Below are 16149 nucleotides of genomic sequence, written 5' to 3'. Positions count from 1 at the left end.
CCAACTGAACATAAATAAGCTGGTTTCAGCAGTTCCAGTCTACGTCTAAATTTAAACTACCCTTCTACAAAGTAGAAAAGCTTCAAGCTTACAATTAAAAGAAGACAAAAAAAAAAAAAAAAAAAAAAAAAAAAGTGGGGGGAGGGGGAGGAACAGAGAGGAAAAGTTACTTTAAAACACAAGAAAGAAAGAAAAAAGTAGTATTTTTAAAAGTGCTATGTAAAATAGGAAGGGGTGACTAGCCAACAATTACCCAATGGTATAAACAATAGCAAAGTGGGATGCACAATTCTAATTGTCAGAATTACAGTAACTGTGGTATTTTGACAGAGCTGAGGGCGTCTGAATGGTGGCTATTTCTAGCAAGTAGGGTAAACAAATATTGTTCCTACAGCAGTAACTGCTACTTTGTAAAGAAACCGAGAGCTGCACGTCCCTATTTCAAGAACTGTATCTAACCATCTGGGACAATTTTATTTTTAAGAGTGATGCAGGGAAAGAGGAAAAAAAAAAAAAAAAAAACACACCACAAATGTCTTGCTACATACTGAGTTACATATAAATTACAGACTGCAAGTCTCAGAGAAATTACAGTCAGGAAAAACATGCTTCTAATTGGCTTAATGATTCTCCAGCATAACATAGACATATAAGACATGTATCATATGGCAAAAAGGTCGTGGTTCTATTTATGGAATGAAATTACAATAAGGACTCAACAATGTATTTTAACAAGGAGCAAGTTTAGCTGATGAACTCTTCCATAAGAAAGCATATCACGGCTGGTATGTTTAGAATTAAGCAAAAGTAGTGCAGAGTGAAAAATAATCCTTCAGATTCATTTTTTTTTCTTTCTATATTTTATTTAAGCAATGAAACAAAAGTTATTTGATTTGAGATATGATAAAATGTGGTATTAAAAGAGATTCCAGGGGATCTGGAAGATGTTAATGATTCCATGCCCTCAAAATAAAGAGAAAAAAATGAAAATCAGGTGGCCTTCTTATGAGAGAAAAAAAAAGTTTTACTTCTTACGGTGCACTATCACAGTACTATTTTCCCAGTTTTGGGAAAATTACCCAATTACAGACTCCTTTCATCTCTAAAAACCAAAAGCAAAGAGTGGAAAGCAAAAGTTATGTATATTTTCTTCTAATAACATTTGGCTTGTACGTGGCTATTTCCAGAAAGTGTAATCACAAAGAGTTCATTCATGGGAGAAACCACGAATATTACAGATTATTACCCATATTTGTAAAGTGAATGGAAACCGGAGTTTAGGCCTGTCTCCTCTACTGCTTTTCACGGGATAACAAGACTGCTTCTGACTTAATTTTATGCCTATTTTTAAGTCTGGAAATGCTAGACAGAATCAAAGACACTGGGAAGACACGACTGGAGCCTTGTCATAGGCTCATATAGTCATGGGGATTTCTTATGGGTTTACAGCATTTCATCACGGGAGGTGCTGGTGGCCCAGTGCGAGCCTCCCTAGAACAGGACTTAATATTTCACAGCCTGGTAAACTGCTGCAAACCTCCAGGACTGTGTCCACCATTTGTCGAAACAGCAATTAACATACTACATCAAATCAATTCCCACTGGAGTTCAGTGCCCGAGGGAGTTCTTCTTGCCATGGGTGGGAGGCTCAGGCCTCCAGCCTCCCTCAACCAGGGTCAGCTGCTCGTGGAGGCATTCAGATGGGGTATGGAGACTGTGAAGAAAAGCACCTAGCTGCAACATCTTCCCAGTAGAAACACCTCCATGTTTCACCAAGGGTCACACCTGATGCCTCTGTGACTGCTAAGGAAAATGAATGAGGCTGGGAGAGAAACACTGTGATAAAATTAAGAGTACCAGATGAATTAAGCTATGTTCTTAGGGCAAAGAGAGAATATTTGACAATGTTTCTACTTTAGATGTACATGACTTTAGTTAACCATTTGTACTCCAAACAGCTGCATGCAGACTGAGCTATCAGCAGAACTGGCCTCCTGGAATCAGGGCCTAAAATACAGAAGAGCTAAATAAAACAGAGCAGCAGCAACAACAACAAATTCCCACAAACTCATTCTACTCAACTTTTTGAACATTAATATTAACTTAAATCATAATGTCTTCCTGTCTCAACCCTACACAAAACAAATTCCCCTCTGTCCACTATTTAGCCGTAATTTGGTAACAAATCACTAGATAATTTCAGGCAACTCCACAAATCCGTTCTTTTGCATCTGAAGCTACTCCTAATCAAAATTACAAGATTTGCTTCAAAAATGTCAAATTGCCTTGACATGATTACGTGAGTATATAATTGATTATAGAAGTGTATAATGTCTGATTGGTTTTCTGACTTCTTCATCCAAATCTTGGTTACCTTAGCAACCCCACGTTATCCAGCAGAATTTAAAACATATCACGGCTGTGGGACTTCTGCTACAACAAAGAAGGCACTGAATGCAGAAGGTATTTTATACTTTTCATGCAACGTTGTTTGTATACAAGAGTGTTTAACCAACTAATTCTTTGTCTGGATTGTTTCATTAAGATGAAGTTTATTTCTTATAGTCTATTTCTTATAGTCTATATTTCTTATAGTCTTATTTCTATATTTCTTATGGTCTTTATTTCTTATAGTTTATTTCGTATAGTCTATTTCCTTTAAGATTAAGTTTGACTCAGCCAGTGAGTAGCAGCAAAAACAATCCACGAACCACAAATATTGGCAAGTCCAACGTGTAGCATCACACAGATTGACCTGGAAGCTCTACAAAGGACTGGGAATGCACAGGAACTGTGTGATCGGAGGCTGTGTGATATGGGCTGTGGTGCTAAAAAAGGACAGAAAGACTTCACTTCTTGCTAGTGATGAGCAACCGCATGTAGGGTCTTTAGGGAAGACAGTGATAGCTAGGAAAACACAGGCTGTATAACACGTAATGTGGCATAGCTTGTATGGCAGATGGCATTTTTATGAGTGGAATGCAAGAGACAGACAAGTGGTTAAGGAGATTAAAAAGTCAACACTGCAAATCAATCCAACTGAAATATGGACCTTTAAGGCAACACTTTGGGATTCTTGTAGCTATCTTACTACCGAAGACTACCAAAATCTAAGCACTCACTTCCTATGTACATGTACAGATTTTCTTCCCACTGTCTGTGGACATATATTTTTAACCCGTATAATGAGGAAATGGAGACTTTTCTTGGCAGACCACAAAATACGCCCGCATCATTCACCACTCCTCCAGCAGCATGAATTATCACTGCAGCCTCCACTGCTCTGTAAACTACAAAGAGCGTGGAGAACTTTAAAGAAGGAGCAAGCAATGCAAGTGGCTGCTTTTTTAACAGTAATTGGCTGTTTCTCCCATACACTGGCCATATTAATTTTTGAAGCATGTTCATTAGAGTAAGTGCAAGCCAAAAGAACTTCAGGAATCCTGTTTATCCAAGCAGGCCACATATTTCAGTGGGTTTTGAATTTGATGTCATCACATAGCCATGAAAAACAAATTACAAAAACTATTAAAAGGAGAAGAAAAAAAAAAAAAAAAAAGAATAACAAGAAGTGAGGCAGCAAATGTTGCTGGTGATACAGGGAGCACAATAGAGGCAGCATTTCCAAAGCTTGTCTGTTTTTCGTCCCACTTTCCCCCAGATTCTGCTGTTATGATTACACCCCACGGTAGGAGTGTACAGCACTGAACCCATAGATCTGTGGTTGCAGCAGCTATCACTACCAGACTGAGGAAGGACAATCCAAAAAAAAAAAACAACCCACAAGCTGGGCCCTTGAGCTCTGACCCTGCTGGAGGAGGCGAGCAGCAGATGTCCTGCCAATGCGCTAGCACCTCTGCCCCACTTCTCGACGCCAAGCAAAGCTGTACCCGCTTTCGGCAACAGCATCACTGCAACTGCAGCCAGATCCCCACCACCTGTCAAGGAAAACAAGCGCCGTAGTAGCAAGGGAGCTGAAATGTCATATGCCTTAGCCCTGCTGCTAATGCTTGCTCGTTAATTGTGTGCGCGTATAAATGTGCCACAGCGCTGAAACGCTGAAAAGTGTTTTGGCTCATTTCAGTGCTGAATGAAACACAGGAAAAACACTAGAAGGAATGAAAATAGCCTGCTTTTATCTGTCATTTCCCCTTGGTTGTTATATTTTCTGTGAGCATAATTGTGCACCTCTGAATCACGTCTGTTTTTTTCCATATCCCCCCTGTCCCGCAACCCTTTGGCAGACGCCAGCCTGTTACACCTCGATAGGCAGTGGATGAATTACTCTGTTGCTCAGCTACCAAGCTTCTTATTTTACTGCTCCTTTCTCCAAGCAGCTCTTCTAGAGTATAACAGTCCATGGGAGAGGAAATAATATACAAAGCGAGCAGCATAATCACCTCCTTTCCTTCATACACGCTCCTTTTCCACTTCAAACAACAACAAAATGTAAGCGAACCTTGCCTGCAGGTATTGGCCTCTATTTGCAGAAAGCAACCATCAGAAAGAAAGAGTAGTTATGCTTTTGAAAATGAAATTAGATTTCTCACCCCGTCACATTCAAAATGTAGTTTGAAATAAATAGTTATCAGATGATCTAGAAACTGCAGAAATCTTAAAGCTCATCTGAACTTGGAATTGGCACTTTAAACAAGTGGGGAAAAAAAAAAAAAGCCTCCATCCATATCTGTCTGTGCCAGTGGAAGAAATTATTTCACTTATCATCTGCCACTAAAGCAGTTTGGGCCAATGCCTCTTAATTCATGTTTGCAAGATAAGCTGAAACAATTTGCTGTGAAGGAAAACCTCTGTCATTAGCCTGGAGGTGTCAATTTACAAAGCTGCACCAGTTCAAGCAGCTCAGCACGCAGTCACACCTCTAATTACACAGGTGCAGCTTCATGCACTGGCAGGACCACAGCTTCTTCCCTATATAGGGAAGCTGTAAAGACCCCAAAACCAGTCAATGTGAGGCTGTTGACCTAACTGGTCCATGTGCAAGGTTTTCTTCCGGGGAGTGTTTTTGGGAATCGGGCTGTCGGGAAGCTGACAGAAAAGCCTCAGAGCCATGACCTGGGGCAGGCTGCTCTGTTCTCGGATCTCTGAGGAAGCCACGGTTGATGCCCCCTCAAACCTACCAAACCGAATCACTGCCAGCCACATGTGAAAGCAGAAGGAAGACAAGTGAGCAGTCCCTGAAGGGCCGGGATGTCATGCTGTTCTTCCTTCTTCCCTCTGGATGCCTGTACGGGCCCCGCAGTCCCCTTGGCCAGGGACGCCCTGGGCACGGCTCCAACACCAGCTCCGCGCTATGTGGGCCCTGCGGTGCTGCTGCCTCTGTGACGGCGCAGGGTGCTGAGGGACAGCTGTGCACCTGAGAGCCCATCCCACACACGGGCAGCCTTGGTGTCGGTGGGGATGTACCGGTACTCACACCTGTACTGGTACCGGTACTGGTACCTGCACCTGTACCTGTACTGGTACTTGTACCTGTACCGGTACCCACATCTGTACCTGTAAAGACCTCATCCCTGGAGGTCTTTAAAAGACGTTTAGACGTAGAGCTTAGGGATATGGTTTAGTGGAGGACTGTTAGTGTTAGGCCAGAGGTTGGACTCGATGATCTTGAGGTCTCTTCCAACCTAGAAATTCTGTGATTCTGTACTGGTACTTGTACCTGTACCAGTACCTGCACCGGTACCTGTGCCTGTACCTACACCTGTACCTGTACTTGCACTTGTAGTGGTACCAGAAAAGGTACCAGTACCTGCACCTGCACCTTTACCTGTGCCTGTACCTGTACCAGTACCTGTAGCGGTACTTGTACTTGTACCCGTACCTGCACGAGTACCTGTGCCTGTACCTGTACCCACACCTGTACCTGTACTGGTACCAGTGCCTGCACCTGTACTTGTACCTGTACCAGTGCCTGCACCGGTACCTGTACCTGCACTGATATTTGTACCTGTACCAGTACCTGCACTGGTATCTGTGCCTGTACCAGTACCCGCACCGGTACCTGTACTGGTACCAGTGCCTGCACCTGCACCAGTACCTGTACCAGTACCGGTACCAGTACCTGTACCTGTACCAGTACTGGTACCGGCACCCGCACCTGCGGTAAGAAGGGGTGAGGGAGGGCATATGCGTGAGGAAGGAGGGTGAGGGACGGGGGCTGTGCGAGGAACCCCTGCGGCAGAGGGGGCAGCGCGGCGGTGTGACGTCACGCGCCCGGCGAGCGGTGACGCCAAACGCGTCCCCGGCCGGGTGGGCGTGCCCGGGGAGGGAGGGGACGGGAGGGGGGGGCGTGCCCGTGGCGTGACGTCACGGCGCCGGCCATGGCGGCGGGCGGCGGCGGCGGCGGCGGGCCCGGTCCCGGCATTAGGGGCGCGGGCGGGCGGCGTGCGGGCGGGCGGCGCGGCGCCTAAGATGGCGGCGCTGCGGGAGGGCGGCCGCTACGCCGTGAGCGGCGGGCAGGCGGCGGGCAGCAGGACGGTGCTGCACGTCAAGCTCACCGAGACCGCCCTGCGAGCCATCGAGAGCTACCGGGGCCGGCAGGTGAGACCGGGGGGCGGCGGGGACGGGAGCGGGGAGCGGGGAGCGGGGACCCCCGCCGAGGGGCACGGAGCCCCCCTGCTGGGCTTGTGCCGCCGCGTCTCGCGTTGCCCGCTCGGGTTTCGCTCTGCTTTCCTCCCCCGTGCTGTGTCCTGCCCTGCTGTATTTCACTTTATTTTGCTTAATTCGTTTTCTCTCGCCCCTCCTCCCTTTTCCCCCAAGCCCAGCGGGCACCCGTGGGTGCCGGGAGCCAGGCAGGTGCCTCCCGCACGCCAAGGGGAAGGCTGATTAATTATTTCTAATTCATGAAACAGCGCTGGTAAATTATTTACCTGATTTATTTAATATATATATATATATATTTTTTTTATTTTCCCCTAAAGCGGAATCGACCTCCAACTTAGTATAATTTCCCGTCAAATTTTAGCACATGCCTGCTCCTCAGGATGCTATGAGCCGAATACAAGAACGATTTATAGTGAGTATAGGAAAAACATATATAATTTTAAATTATCAGGAAAAAAAACAAACAAACAACAACAAAATAAAAACAGCACTGAAATTCTTCCTGCCTTGCTCTTTCCTCATCCCTCTTAACTTCAGTGCCTGGAGCCCCGGCTCTCCCCGCAGCTCTGCGCTCCTCGTGTGGTCCTGCAGGAGTCAGTGCCTGCCGCGGCTCCAAGAGCGGCTGGCCAAAAAACTTGGAGCTCCGAGAGTGCAGCCTCTGGAGCTTCTGCCTTTAGAAGTAGCCACCTCCGAAGCTAGCACGCCCAATTGCAGATCCATGGGCTGTAGCTGGCAATACTGCTCCTCTCTCTAGCTTTTCGTGCTGGGTTGTATCGCCGACTTGTTTCACTTCTCGCCATGGGGCTGGAAGAGTTGTGACACAGGCTTAAAATCAGTGTTGCTGAGAACTTGAGAAAGTTGTGAAGTGAACGCAGGGGAGCTGACCTATAGCTCAGTAATCGCCTCTGCCCGGTGCAGAAGAACCTTATCTGTGTAACACAAGTAATATCTCCAACAGCATGTCGATGTGTGGAGTCACGATAACCCTCAAATGACCTACTTAGCCATCACTTGTACAACTCAGGCAGGCTGTGCGTGCTTAATTGCTTAACACTCAAGTTTAAATACTTTCTGTAAAGATGGAAGCACTTACTCTGCTTGCTTTCTTTGCTGAAGATTTCCTTAGCTTGCATAGCAATCAGCTCTTAAATTCTTGAATCCAGCTTCCCCCACGTGCAGAGCTGGGGTTGTGTCTGCAGCAGACCAGCTCCGTGCAGCTGTTTGTAGGTGAGGGCAGGGCCTGGTTCCCTGCTCACCTTTCTGCTTCCCGACGCATGGAGTGGGCTGGGTGCAGGTGGTGCAGGACGTTCTTCGTGTTCGGGTTGGCCTCAGTGCTGCTGATCGGCATGGCTTAAAGCACTCGAGCATCATCTGCGGCCGCAGCAATGGAAAGCATGACCACTTTTTCTTAAAAAACAGGTTCTGCTCAGCTACCTGATTAGATGAGCTCAAGTTATATAGCATGCAGGTCTACCCTGTGTGCCAAAATGAGCTGGGCAGGATCACCAAGTCACTTTTTGATGGCTTTGCTGTAAAGTTGGATTGCCGTGTAATGATCAGAAGCAGTGTAGGAGACCAGGTGAAGAAGAAGCAGAATGCAACACGGAGCCTCTCGCTGTTTGACGACAGCATGTAATGTCACTCCAGGTGCTGGTGGCCTCTCCTAATCTGCCAGCTGCTCCTGAAGCAGGCTGGGGAGCACTGCTCTGAGCAGTCCCTGCAGGGCAACAAGGACAGAAGTGTCTTCAGCTGATAGTGCTTTTAGCAGAACAAACATCTGTCTGCAGTTATGTCCCAGCTGTGGTTCTCTAGGTGACAGCAACTGTAAATCTCTAAGTTGTTCTGAATGCTATTAAAGCTTTTTTTTTTTTTTTTTTTTTTTTTTTTCTGGCCTCTAAAATCTCAGCCTCCTAAACCCAGGGATAACTCTGGCTCTTAGGAATCTGTCTTGCATTTAAGTGTTTATTCTTTGAATAATCATTTGGACATTCCAGCTGCAGAGGTTGTGGAGTCAATAAGCATATGAAATGCGTGCTTGCTTGTCTGATGTTCCCCCCACTCGGAGCAATTGAAGTGGTGTCATGGGAGTCTGCTGTATTTCACTTACCAGGGCTGAAATTCCCCGTGACTCACGTCTGCCTCGAACAGCCAGGGTTTGGGCTGGGGGTTAGGAAACTGCTTTCTGGTGCAAGGCTTCATCCTCCTGGAGGTCCGTGGGAGTGAGGATGCACTTCCCCTTGTAGATGGGGCAAATGTCTTTGGTTTTGCTTTCTGCTTGCCTGTCAGTCAGCTCCAAGGTGGACTTAGAAGGCACAGGGAAGAGGATGGGGGTGAAGTGTGCTGACAGTCAACCAGAGAGTGGCTGTGAGAGGTTAAGGGAAGACACTGAAAATCCTGTTGGGAGTGGGAGTGTGCGGAAGAGTCTGGCACCTGCAGTGGAGCTGGGAATGCCCTTGGTCATTCCCTCCTGCTGCTGCTGAAAGAGCAGAAATCTGCTAGTGATACTCTTGCTACTGGAGTGCAAGCCTCAGGGGAGCTCCCTGTGAAAGAGGGGATATGCCTGAGGCCTCTGTTTCTGTCTCTAAGTTGCCCACTTAGGTACACGGAGTGCTGATGATACATTCTGCGTTTGTTTTGGTTTGGTTTCTTCAAATCTGAGGTTGCATCTCTCTTAAGATGATGCACTTGATAATGTGGAGTTAATTGATTTAGGCAACGCAAGTATTCATGATAAATGTGTTTTCATCACTGGTTGATTGCAGGGCTTTTTCCCCTGGTTTCTTATGGGAGCAAGAACTGGGTGATCTTACTCTGCGTGTTTTTGCTGTGTCACAAAGTTGTGAGTCTGATTTGGGACAAATCTCTTAGCAGCAGGAGAAAAAATCGTAATCCCTACAAACTATGGGGTAGATGAGTAGAAGAGAGACACCAACATAACAGCTGAGTTACGGACACAGCGGCAGCAAGGGCTTGTGCCTCCACTGCAGACAACAGGCTCCATGTGGCAGGGATAACCTGCAGATAACCTGGTCTGTTAAATCGGTGCCACCTCAGCTGGATGCGTGCTGTGCCGCTGCCCTGTTGGCTGGCTGGGAAATACTGCTGTCTTTTGGCAAGTGTGTCAGCCTGCTCTGCTGCTAAAGAAAACCAGAAGCCCTTCTTGCTGTCCTTGTCCTTTGCTTGGCTCCCCTTCCTGCACAGGCTTCATGGTGCAAGGTCTCGTGTTGTCAGCGGCAAACCGAGCTGGGTAGGAGGGCTCACACTCGGCACCGCGATCGCAGTGCTGTAGCCAAACCGGCACATCCACTCTCAGATGAAAGAAATGCTTTTTTTTTTTTTTTTTTTTTCTTCCCCCTTCCATTCCTACTGCTGCACTATCTTCCTACACAATCCATGTGTCTAATGCACAGGACAGGCTGCTCTGGATAGATCAGAGATCTGGTATGAGGGTGACGAGGATGTGTATCCTGTTTCAGGTGTCAGAAGGCTGTGGTTGATGAGACATGGGACTGTAGGAAAAACTTGGGGCAGTGACATGCTCTCTGAATGAACGAGGTTGTTCCTGCTATAGAGCTGGTTTAAGGCTAGCACCTTACTGGCACCCCGTGCGTGTACTCGGTGAAGACAAAGTGGAGCTGAATATCTGCAGTGATGACTTGGACTGATCTGAGGTTTCGTGGCCCCTGACAGTGGGGAGAAAAAATCCGAATCCATTTCTTTTCATTTGGGAAAAACTACCTGATTATTTATTTATTTATTTTCCAGAGTGTCTGGTTCTGGGTTAGTGAGCTGAGTTTCTGGAGGAGCTCCACAAGTGCTGGAGGGAACAGGTTCCTGGGAATAGGAAGGAAAGCTTCCTGTTTCAGGAGCTGTGCAGCAGTAGATGGCCGCGTAGCTAGAATACAGCTTTATTTTCCAAGACAACTCCTTGGATCTGTTTGCCAGCTTCCCTAGGAAGGGCAGTTGCATTTTCTGAGCCAGTACATCCACTGCTTCACCTGGGCTGGGGCTGCTTCTGCCTAACCCTGGGGGTGCTGCACTGGCTGTGTGTTTAAAGCAAACAACAACAACAAAAAACCGTAATCTCACTGTGTAATTTTAAGAGTAATCAGGGTGGGTATGCCAAAGGAGTCTGAGTTAAGGTTGCATCTCCATATCCATGCATTAAAATGGCTTTGCCAGCTCACAACGTGATTGTTTCAATACATTAAATGCTTGGAGATGAGAGTTAGCTCTCTCAACTTCATTAAAAGGAAGCCTAGCTGGCTACTTCAGTTTCTCAATCCATATAGTAATCGGGAAGTATGATGTGACCCATCTGATGGCTGGAATGTGAAGGTAAGGAATAATCCTCAGTGGCAGTGATACAGTGTCTGAGATAATATAATAGACTTTATCAGGCCCTATAGTCTTTTCTGTTGAAATGCTTTTCCTTCTCCTGTGAGGAGGGCTCTAATTCCTCAGCCGAAGTTGTGCTGATGTATAGCCGTGCTGTGAATTAACAAGTAAATTTTTACAGGCTCAGTGGGCAGCTGTAAGCCCTGAGGCAGGAGAGAGAAGCTGCTGAAGGGCTGTGGAGGGGAGAAAGGGAAATCCTTAGGCTGACACTGTTACCCTGCAACTACATCATGCCTTAGCCTTTCCGCATGGTAACTCTTTTAAAATCATCGAAATGTATACAGAGCTATTGCACATCACAATCTCTAATGTGTTGATATAAATGCATCTTCTGTTCACTGTGAGTCAACAGGCCTGAAAAACACTAGATAATTAACCTTGTATACAAGGGTGGTGCCGGATAAATATCCGAGTTATTTGCCAAGTGCTGTGTGTGTGTGCAGATCTTGTGTCTTGCAAGCAGACGTAGTCCCTGCCCAAAAACCATTAAGCAAAACTGCAAACCTGGGGAAAGTAAGATGGGTAGCTCTCAACTTTTTCTCCCCCTTATTTAGAGATTTATGATCTGGTTGAAGCAGCTCTAGGTATTTTTTTTAACCAGTTCTTTGTAGGAAACTTTATCTTAATTTTTTTCAGATGGAAGTAGTGGAGTGTGCCTGCAGCTGTAGCTCATTTTTTGACTGAGCTGACATTTGGTTATTACTACTCTCACTTCACTGAGGCAATGTGCACATCGCTTCAGCTGTTTTGGGTACTGCATCTGCAGAGGGATGTGAGGAAAGGGAGCTGGCCTCCTCTGCCCTTCCCCTGGAGTGATCAAGGGGGTGTAGCAGTGGCCTACGCCCTCCCGAGAGTCCAGAAAGGCTGGGGCTTCATTTTGGAGCAAAAGATAAGGGGCTGAGGCTTGAGAAATGGTAGGTAATGTGAAGGTAGAGCTGATAGGGCCCGTATCATGCAGTGCCAGAACAAGAGGGCGCTTGATAAAACTGGTGGATAAAGTTAAAGCCAGCGAGTCTGTTCACCTGGAGGATGGTGAGCTTCTCTGCCTCGCTGTCAGGGGAGACAGGAGGCAGACGGTATCAGCCGGTTCATAAAGGGATTGGGCAAATTCATGGACAGCAAGTGCATAAATGGATTAAAAAAGCACTAATTGTGGATGTGCCCTCTAATGTAGGTGGGTGTGGGGAAGTTGGAGGAGGATGGCACAGGAAAGAGGCAGGGCCCCTGTGCTCCCTACACAGAGAAGACCGAGTAGCTTTGGGGTACAGGACATGAAATACAGTGAGCGAGGACTTGGCAAGAGATGAGAAGTAGAAAAGCCATTTGTGCCTGGTGTGAGCTGTCTGTGAGATGTTTGTTGCAGTGTCAGGCTGGCCGGCAGCCGAAGGTTTGGCTGCGGGGCCGTCCCCTTCCCTGCTCCCCACCAGCACAGTCTGGTGCTCCAGATAAGGTGCCAGCAAGGACGTGAGAGCCTTCTGATACTCGGCTAAATTTAGGTTCTCGGTGGCATTTTCTCTCGCTGAAGTAGAGCAGGTTGCTGGCGAAGCCAGTGTGCTTTCCCTGCATCCGAAGCCGGCTGATGTCGAGCTCCGTGTGCGAAGGTGACGTCCGCCGCCTCGGCCTGCGCGGCCGCTGCGCCGCCACCTCTGAGTCAGCGTGTGGGGAAGCGCTCCCGGACGTCACTTTCTGTGTGGGACACAATTTCCTTCCCAAAAGCTGATGCCTGGGACAGAAGTCAGGATTTACAGCGGCGTCAGACTTCATATATGTACCCCACTGCCTTCTGAAACGGGTTCGTTTGTGCGTGCTGGGCAAGCCGGTCCATTCATAACTCCACTTGTCTGGCTTCTGGCACTTCTCTGCTTTGAGCCAGAAGATCTGTAGAGCAAGCTAGTTCCCAGCAAGCCATTTAAAGGCTTAAGTTGGTGTGTGCTGCGGGCTGCTGTGCAACTTGAGGTGCTGCGTAAGCCTCCTGTCACCGACAGCAAGCACAGGCACTGTTGAAGAGCTGGGGCCTGCGCCTGTGTCTGCTTGTTGCTGCTGGCAGGGTGGTGCCTGGCTCCTGCCTCTGCTGCCACCCGGCACGAGCAGGGTCAGTCCATTGCCAAACTCAGGGATCTGCTGCTGGTGTGTGGTGAATTTCCCTGTGAAAAGGGAGACAAATGCCCGGGAGGGAGGAGGAAGCTGTGGCTGGGGGCAGGAGTTGCACCTAGCTTGCTTTCCTAGCGATACCGAGCTGTGTCCTGTGCTGACACCGCTTCATGATCCTGGATGGCACCTCGGTTTACAAGCACTTGCTTTTCTGGAGAGAAATGTTTATTAATTAGAATGTCATCCTCTGGCGCAGCTCTTTCAGCGCAAGCATTTGCGGGAGGCTGACGACCTCGCTGCAAAATCCTATGGACAAAGCCTAGTAAGTCGAGCCAGTCAGCACAGAGGCCATATGTTTTCTGTCCAGCAGCGTAATTTCAGGATTCAGTAAAGCTGAGCACAGTCAGCACTGCTGCTAAAATGGGATATCCTTATCAGCATGCTCCTGCTGGCAGTGGTGTTTTTGCTCCTGTGAGCTATGTCAAGGAATAGATCTGGCCAGAACCTAACCTGTGACAAGAAAAAGTTTTCAGCTAGCAATCTCCTTGCCCCCCTACCCCAAAACACCTGCAAGTCTTCATGGGCTGTGGCACAGGATGCTTCCATACTTGCATCCTGTTCGGGAGCAGGCTGCACTTAGTGATGTGAAATTATAGAGGCAAGTGAGAGGTGGCTACTATTATTTTTGGCCCTGTTGCGTATGTCTCTTGGTAGATTCATTGCTGAGGGAGTGAGGACTGTGTGGGGGAGACCTAAATTACTTGGCTTGGTTATGTTCCATCTCTTCTAATTTCTGAAATGAAATCTACCTCATTAGCCAAGCTGAAGAGTGGAAAAGCACCAAAGGGTGCCCAGCACTCACGAACATGTAAAAATGGTATCATCAAACAGGCTCTTCAGAAACTAAGCACATCCAAAACTGTAAGCGACCAGGATGTGAAGGCAGAATTTAGGAGGGCGGGGGGGGGGAAGCACACCTTTTGGAACTGTTTTCATACATAGGGGAAGGGAGGAGTTCTAGCAATAACAGCAATACTATGCAATAATGCTGAGCATTAATTTTCTTGCCCACCCCTCCACCCCATGGCACTCAGGCATCCTTGTTGAGCGTGACAAAACATCAGCTCTAAAGCTTCTTGGCGCCATGTGGAGGACTGCTGGCAGGAGCCCTGGGCATGCATGTGTGGGGGCACTGAGCCGTGGTATAGCTGGTGAGAAGGAGGCTGGCTGCAAACGGATGCACTATGTGTGCTCTTGATGAAGAAAAATACATTCTGCAGATGCAGAGAGGCTTGCACTTTGCTTACATTTTACTTGTTTTCTTTTTCTTGCAGGATCTTATTTCTGCTCAACCTTCAATTCAGTTTCAAGGACTCCAAGGGGTGAGTATTTTGTACTTCTGTAACACAGTCAAGCATATATTATCTATTAGTTACTTAAAAAAAACAACAACAACCGCAAACACACATGCTACAGGTATTTTCAAGATAAGTTTATCACCACGTTTCATTTTATTTACTGAAGAATTTTAGTTAAAAGTAGAAAAGAGTCGTGCTGTTGGTATACCCTTTTTTTTTTTTTTTTTTTTCGTCTTTTATCACCTGATACCCTAAATTTGAAAGGAAAGAGTATAACTTGTAAGTCATCAACTAAGAAGTGTAGGTGTAATATTGCAAAAATGACCTGGAGTGTTTGGTTTCAAGGTGTAAAGCAGATGTACAATTTTGAGGGGTGAGAGGGTTGTTTTTAATAACATGGACTATCGATGGTTCTTGTACCTTTTTTAAAACTAATATAAAGTGGAATATTTCAAGCCTGTTGATAGAGTTGAAGGAAAAAAAAAAAAAACGAGGAAATGTGGCCTAAAGGGTACGTGTCCTATTAAGCAGTCAGCAAGTGTAAACTGGAGAAATAAAGCTGAGTATAAAATTAAACGCAGGTTGTGATCTGTGAGTATCTTAAGATACTGCGTTTAATATTTGAGCTTTAAAGGATTGTGAAAGACTCATTGTGAAAGACTTACATACGGATTGTGCCTCTCAACCTTACTTCAGGTCATGGAATTGATCCAGTTTTCTATGTACACATGCAGTGCTTGTGTGGATACACCAAGGAAGGCATGAGAGGATGGATAAAACCTTTATTCTGATGTAAAGTAGTCATCCTGCTCAAAGAGTTTGAAACTACAGTCCTGGTCCGGTGTAAGGTGGGCTGAGTGGCAATCAGAACCAGTGTAAGGGATGTGGTTCTGCTGGCGTGGTCACCTTGCCCTCACGTAGCCCACAGAGTCTGCCCAAATCATCGAGTCAGGGGTGGTTTGGGCTGGAAGGGACCTTACAGAGCACTCAGGTCCAACTCCTCTGACACAGGCAGGGACACCTCCCACCAGCCCTGGCTGCCCCCAGCCCCATCCAACCTGTGTCCTCCTTGTGCTGGGGGCCCCAGAGCTGAGCGCAGGCTCCAGGTGGGGTCTCAGGAGAGCAGAGCAGAGGGGGACAATCCCCTTCCTCGCCCTGCTGCCCACGCTGCTGTTGGTGCAGCCCAGGGTACGGGTGGCTTTCTGGGCTGCCAGCACACATTGCTGGCTCCTGGTGAGCTCCTCATCAACCATTGCTCTCGAGCAGGGAGGCAGCGGAGAGCAATGCAGCACCGTCCCCTTTTGGCACTCCACTGCATTTTTTCCTGTGTTCCTGTGTGTGACCATGTAACTGTTCAGCAGAGTGCGTTTTGTTCTTGTTTACAAAACCTGGAGAAAGTGACGGTTTTGCTTAGTTCAGAATAAGTTCTGGGCTTATAAATAATTAACCCAACTATTGGCACAAAGTTTAGGAAGTGGTACGAAGCAAAATGAAACTCACCAGTGCACTTTATCTAGCCTGCACCCTCTCTTTCTCTGCAAAAGTTCATGTCCCTATTTCTCCCTTATTCTTTAGTAGCAGCCTTACAGGAGCCCTCTGTGCAGTTTTAGGAACTACTAGGCTGGAGGAGACCTTGCTTCTCAGCAGTAAAGATCTGCTTTTTGTTGTTGTTGCTGTTGTG

General features: G+C 47.0%; 1 protein-coding gene across 4 annotated transcripts in view; it reads left to right on the top strand.

The window, feature by feature from the left end:
- Positions 1-6429: 6429 nt before the first annotated feature.
- The window catches only part of ELL2 (elongation factor for RNA polymerase II 2), a gene marked incomplete at its 5' end in the record, with an annotated part of 39937 nt that continues 30217 nt past the window's right edge, over positions 6430-16149 (top strand). For 2 of the 4 annotated variants that reach the window (XM_084305531.1, XM_084305530.1), the window contains 2 exons: positions 6430-6558; positions 14445-14492. In XM_084305531.1, the coding sequence (XP_084161657.1) occupies positions 6430-6558; positions 14445-14492 (177 nt within the window). Of the gene's footprint in view, positions 6559-14444; positions 14493-16149 lie in introns of those variants that run through there. The other 2 variants (XM_084305532.1, XM_084305533.1) reach the window with 2 other exon arrangements.

The sequence above is a fragment of the Netta rufina genome (genome assembly GCF_964035555.1).
Source record: "Netta rufina genome assembly, chromosome: Z".
In the NCBI taxonomy this organism is placed as follows: domain Eukaryota; kingdom Metazoa; phylum Chordata; class Aves; order Anseriformes; family Anatidae; genus Netta; species Netta rufina.
The sequence above is the reverse complement of the archived record's forward strand: the minus strand, read 5'-3'. Positions and strand labels throughout refer to the sequence as shown.